The 6,000-nt window shown below is 37.5% G+C and overlaps 1 protein-coding gene across 1 annotated transcript in view; it reads left to right on the top strand.

Annotated features, from left to right (window-relative positions):
- Positions 1-6,000, top strand: part of LOC112153857 (cytohesin-3) — a 44,535-nt gene that overhangs the window by 36,458 nt on the left and 2,077 nt on the right. The window contains exons 10-12 of the mRNA XM_024284299.2: positions 1,234-1,310; positions 5,038-5,109; positions 5,187-5,341. Of these exons, the coding sequence (XP_024140067.1) occupies positions 1,234-1,310; positions 5,038-5,109; positions 5,187-5,341 (304 nt within the window). The remainder of the gene's footprint in view (positions 1-1,233; positions 1,311-5,037; positions 5,110-5,186; positions 5,342-6,000) is intronic.

Genomic DNA, 6,000 nt, shown 5'->3' with positions numbered 1-6,000 from the left:
ATATATATATGTGTATGTATATATATATATATATATATATATATATATACTGTATATATAGAGAAAGAGAGAGAGAGAATTAATATATAGAATATATATAAATAGAATGTCCAAAATATCAATGACATCTTTGAACTCAAAATATTAAACGCGGTTAATATGTTTGTAAACACATTTTTGGACGAGCATTGAGCAGCGACGCTTGTTTAAAAATTGCGAACTTGACGCTCAGATTGTGTTGTCATGTTTCTTTATTTTGAAATAAAATGATATCAAAGAGAAAATGCTAAATCCTGGTCACATTGATGCTTAACTCTTAATAGTAGTTAATATTTAGGCTTTTTAGAGCATTTATTTTTAAGATAAATTATTAAAGCAAATTGTAAAGTAATAAAAATATTTTTAATTTTTTTTTGTAACAAAGCTTGACATCAATATTTTTAGTATCTAGTCTTTATAGAGATATTTTCATTATATTTCTCAATAATTTCCCAATGAACCTGAAATTGTGCAAAAACATATAATTTTGAGTAGTAAAGTATGTTTTTATTTTTTTATACCAAAGATTAAACGTGTTAAAGACAAGATAGAAATGTATAAATCCAAAAAAAAAGCAAAGAAAAGGTCAAAACAATGTGGAAAACAGGCGAAATGTCACTAAACTGCAATATTTCAGTGGTTTATATTCCATGAGGTGTCACAATAACGCTCTAGTTTTCTTTGTTTATCTTTTTGAAACCTTCTCGTTAAGTTTTGAATGACAAGTATACTAATGTGGGTTCACTCCTACGTCATCGTGAGCAGACGATTGGCGAGTGAGTTTGGGGGAATCGGTGACATCAGTAACGGCTCTTTATTCCGATTCCCCGCCGTCAGCAAACCTGTTATTATGGTGCTGATTAACTGAATGCAGATTGGGATGGCGTAATTAACAAAAGTTTGCATAATCCCAGTAATCTGGTTTGATTAAAGAGACGGAGGGTGATGAATTTCCGTCATTCATTGTTCCAGAAGCGTCTTTTCCGCTGAACGTTTGTTGCATGTTGGAGATTTCTCCTCCCACCCCCCTAACCCTTTTACCGTAGCCTGTGGGCATCTGACTCCGCGGTCTTGGGGGAGGCAGGGTGTTTGGAGGCTGAGATGATCCCAACCAGATGTGGCATGTGGGGCTGGGTGGTGGGGGGGTTAGCTTGTGCGCCCGCCAACCAACCCGTGCCTCCTTTTTCTCAACAGGAGGCCGAGTGAAGACGTGGAAGAGGCGGTGGTTCATCCTCACCGACAACTGCCTCTATTATTTTGAATACACAACAGTAAGTAGGTGGATTTGTGTGCACTCAACACAAACTGAGTGTTTCTCTTTTGTATTGGAATACACACATTCGGTCGATCTGACGATGACTCATCCGAGGATTATGTCCAAACAAGATATTTGATGATTCTTTGGTTATTTCTGAAAATAAATTAATAATTTATTCCATAAAAGTAAAGTATTTAGTCTTAAGTTGAATGCATTTTTCTATATTAACACATCTGGTGAAGCTTAAACACAAAATCTTTAACGTACTATAACTTTTTAATCGTGTTAACAGTTGAAAAGTTACAGTAAATCAAAGTACATAAACAGGAAAACTACATCCCGTATTAAAGTTTCAGCATTTGTGTTGAATACTGACACAAAGTGCAAGCTGTGAAACATGTTTATTGTACAAGTGACCTTAAATTAAAAAATAATGATTACTAAAAACGCACTTTGGGGACATAAATTTGTAAAAACTTGACTCAAGTCAATTTTGCCAGAGCCTGAATCAATTAAATTCCAACTTTTCTTTTTTAATTCTTTCAATACTTTTAATTTAATTCGATTCAATTCAATTTTGAGTTTACACATTTAGACATATTTATTTAGAAATATATTAATATTTTTCATATTCATATTTATCTGATACAGTTCACACACTATAAAATGTATTAGTGAAATAATGAAATCGATATTACCATACATGGATTCTCAAATGGAGAATCGCCAACAATTGTTCTGCCTCTCCTGGAGGACGTTTCAGTTTGGCCACTAGGTGGCGATCGTGTCATAGCATTACACCTTATTCCAGAAGAAGAAAAAAGTATGAGCAAAAAACTGGTTGTGTCCGAATTCCTAATCCCTAACTACTAAAAAACGTTATAGTGCGGGACTATATAGTTTGCTGGAATTTAAAGAAAATTTGGTAATTTGTTTTCTAAACACCAGATATGAAATCACCGATTTCACAAAACGAAAATCAAATAAATACGAACATTTCACAACGTTTATTTATGACTTCACTGTGTTCTGATGGTGAAAATGTTGATTTATTCAAAAATTACATTTAAACCTGTTTTTTTTGTTCAAAACTGTTCGACCGCGATGCATTGTGGTCTATATCTGCTAATCTAGTGAGCATCGATGGACGCTAGTTTTTCGTAAGGACTTTGGAAAAATTTCGATTGCACTCGATTTTGGAATTAGTAGATTCGCACTAGAAAAAGGCGAACACACTATAAATTGCACTATATGTGTCAATGTTTACTTTAAAAATATTTCCTTAAAAGAGTTTAGAAGATTCATCCCTCTGAGTTTATAGATGTTCATTTAGTCAGTAATTTATGTTTATGTTGACTAAGCGTTAGCATTAGCCGTCCTATGGGAAATCCCATTAAATGTTAGCATCAAGCTAGCGGGCTTTAGCTTTTTGTACTAAATCGATTTATATTTTTATGAATCGATTATTCATCTTTTAAGCTTAAATCAATTCAAATTGATTAATCGATTTATCAACCCAGCACTAGTATAGAGAGTTATTAAAGTTATAGGGTGTGAGTATTAACCCCCTTTGTGACCACATACAGATGCTGCTCATGTTTCCAACCCCGTTTTAAACCTAGCATAAATAACACTTACTTGTAGGTTGAGTGTGAATGTTTGCTTAACGCTGTATTTAGCCAAGATTCAGTCAAAAGCTTTGAATCTCTTTATTTGTGGGAGCTAGTCTAGCGATTTCTTATTACAAGATTTGAGCTGAATACCTCATGTAATATTCAGATTTGATATTTGACCACAAATGTGAATAAAAACAAATACTGCAGATGCTTTGATCAAACCGAGCCACGCTCCAGTAATTAACATGCAGCATCATAGCAAACATCTGCAAACTCCACATCTGGCGATGCTAAAGCTATAAGCCACACCCCCGTCACCGTCTCCCCGTCACCACAGCCAGGAATCCCTCATTCCACGCTGCTGCCGCAACAACGGCGGCGGCGAGGGGGCTGGGCCTCCTGCACAGCTGTGAGCAGCTGTCCCTGGGTATTTCCTCCCCCTGCTGTGCCTCCTCATTAGGAGGAACATGACAGGCAGCACACATACAGCCCCCCCCCCCCTCCCTCACATCTGGCCCCTGCAGATGGAGCATCAGCCTCTGTGGGGTTAGTGGCGGGAGCGTGTTGGCTTACAACTCGTCTGGATGTTGTCCCCCACATGACCAGGAGGAGGAAAACCTCCCGAGGTCTTCAAGCTCACCTCCATTTGATCCTCAGACACTGATGGGGTCCCTGTGTGTGGTGGGAAAAGAACATGGGGCAGAAATGTTTTTTATAATTAATACATTTTATAATTATTAACTAATGAAACCAAAACACATGTCTGAGATATCCAAAGGAAGCTTTGAAATCATTATGGGATGGCCACAGAATCTATGACTTGGCAGCCATATTGTCTCAAAGTGTGAAAATTACGGAAAATTTCAAACTAATTTCCATCAAAGTTTTGTTGACCTTTGACCTCACAAAGAGACTACCATCTTGGACCCCCAAAATATAAAAAAAAACACCTTTAGTACAACCTCAAAAGTCCTCGAGGATCGGACACCACCTTAGTCAGCGACCACAACGACGATTTAATTGACCTTTGACCTCATGATGGGTCGCCATCTTGAATTTCACAAATAAACATCTTTACTACAGTCTACAAGTTTAAAATCCTCCTAGGAATTTCAATCTATTGTCTCCTAACACCTCGGGCATCATTGGGAAACAACTTGGCGAAAAATTGTTGGTATTAAAGTTTGTAGATTTTGAATGGCGTTAGCGTGATATTCTCTTAAAAGTGGGGTTCCCCTGTTACTCGCACAATTTTCACCAGAATACCGTGAACATTTAGTACAAGAATCCTTGGCTCAAGCTGAATGAGACAATATAACATAAGATATAAACATATCAGGAATGTGAGCGTAGTTAGCAAAAAACATCAGTTGCTAAGAAAATCAAAAAAATTACTTTTGCCGATTCTTCTAAAAATGACTTAAATCTGTTTGTCGTCTTCAGGGGATAAAAAAATAAAATGGTTGCTATGGAGATAAACCAACAGAAACCCCGCCATTTTGAAAAAAAAGTGTTTTTTTATGAATTTGGGGGGAGGCAGGACCAGAGGGGGAGGGGCGTGTTGCAGCTGCTAGGCCAGTGGGGGCAGGGGTGTTTTTTTTTTTTTTTTTTTGCCATTGCAAACACATGCAAAAATTTATTGGGGATGAGGTTCGGATTATGTTAAAACATGAATATTTTTGGATCTGAACTGATTTCAATTGAAATGTTTTGTACCAAATAAAAAAATAATTTAGGCAAATTAGAGATGAGTGAGACAAAAAATAAATACAGTTTCTAATGTTTTTGTTTATTCTTTTTAGCAATAAAATGTTAAAAATGCCTTTTGGGTTCATTTATAAGCAGATAATAGGTTTTAAAAGCAGAAAAATAACAGCTACTAGTTGTTAGGTTTTTTAATCTCTCTTTAGAAATTCAACAAAAGACATAAAGAGATAGGTTGAAACAATTAAAAGTCACAATAGATTAAAAACAACAAAATTAATATGTTATAAACAATTAATAATTGAAAGCCAAATAAATAAATTAGCCGATTAAAAAGTCAAAAGTTTTTAGATTTCTCAATCTCCACTGTTGTCTTGGTCAAAATGAGCTGAATGTCTTTCCTTTAACGTGTGTCTTCAGGATAAAGAGCCTCGTGGGATTATTCCTTTGGAGAACCTCAGCATCAGGGAGGTGGAAGAGCCACGAAAACCTGTAAGGAACCGTCAGCCGTTAGCTCTCCTGTTGCTGTTTCACTCCTGAAGCCATTCAACAACTGCTTTTCCGTTCAGAACTGCTTCGAGCTCTACAACCCCAACCACAAAGGCCAGGTCATCAAAGCCTGTAAGACGGAGGCGGACGGCCGCGTCGTCGAGGGCAACCACGTGGTGTACAGGATATCGGCGCCCACTCCAGAGGAGAAGGAGGAGTGGATCAAATCCATCAAGTAAGAGACGCGGATCCATTTACAGCCAGGGGCACTTAGTGCTCCAGCCTGTTCCCATGTGGGACTTTCTCACGCGTGACCTTGACACTGAGGAACACACAAGCGGTGACTCGGTTTCTCACACTTCCATTCAGATAAGACTCCGGTTCTGCCGGATAAGGTCGCTCCTATTTGACAAGAGCAAAGGCAGTTTCACACACACCTCCTCCGGCGCTCTTCAGAGTGTCGGTGCAGCATTTGGATCACACGTTCGCTGCGAGGGCGGAGCACGAGGTTACCGATCACTTCCACCCGGCTGAGGGAAAACAGGATTAATGCTTCCTATGAATGATGGAAATGGTGTTTTAAACACATTATGTGGCATTTTTCTCATGATGGAGAACATAGATTAAGAAGATTAAGCTTCAAAATCCAAAATATTAGCTTGCATAAAAAAAACACAACTTATAACAATTCATTTCTTTTTTACTATTATTGCCTCAATTATCTGTGTACTTTTACTGTTACTAATAAATGTTGCTATTTAACCCTATATAACTCTTTGTATCATATTAGATACACGCATTTCTGCGTCTCATTAGAGTGGTCCCAACTTTCCTTAAAACCCATTGGACAGAACTTGGTCCATATTTTCTTCCCTGTTGTTCTTCATCACTCCA

Source organism: Oryzias melastigma, linkage group LG19, assembly GCF_002922805.2.
Source record: "Oryzias melastigma strain HK-1 linkage group LG19, ASM292280v2, whole genome shotgun sequence".
Taxonomy (NCBI): Eukaryota; Metazoa; Chordata; class Actinopteri; order Beloniformes; family Adrianichthyidae; genus Oryzias; species Oryzias melastigma.
Note: the sequence above shows the minus strand (reverse complement) of the source record. Positions and strands in the feature narration are given on the sequence as shown.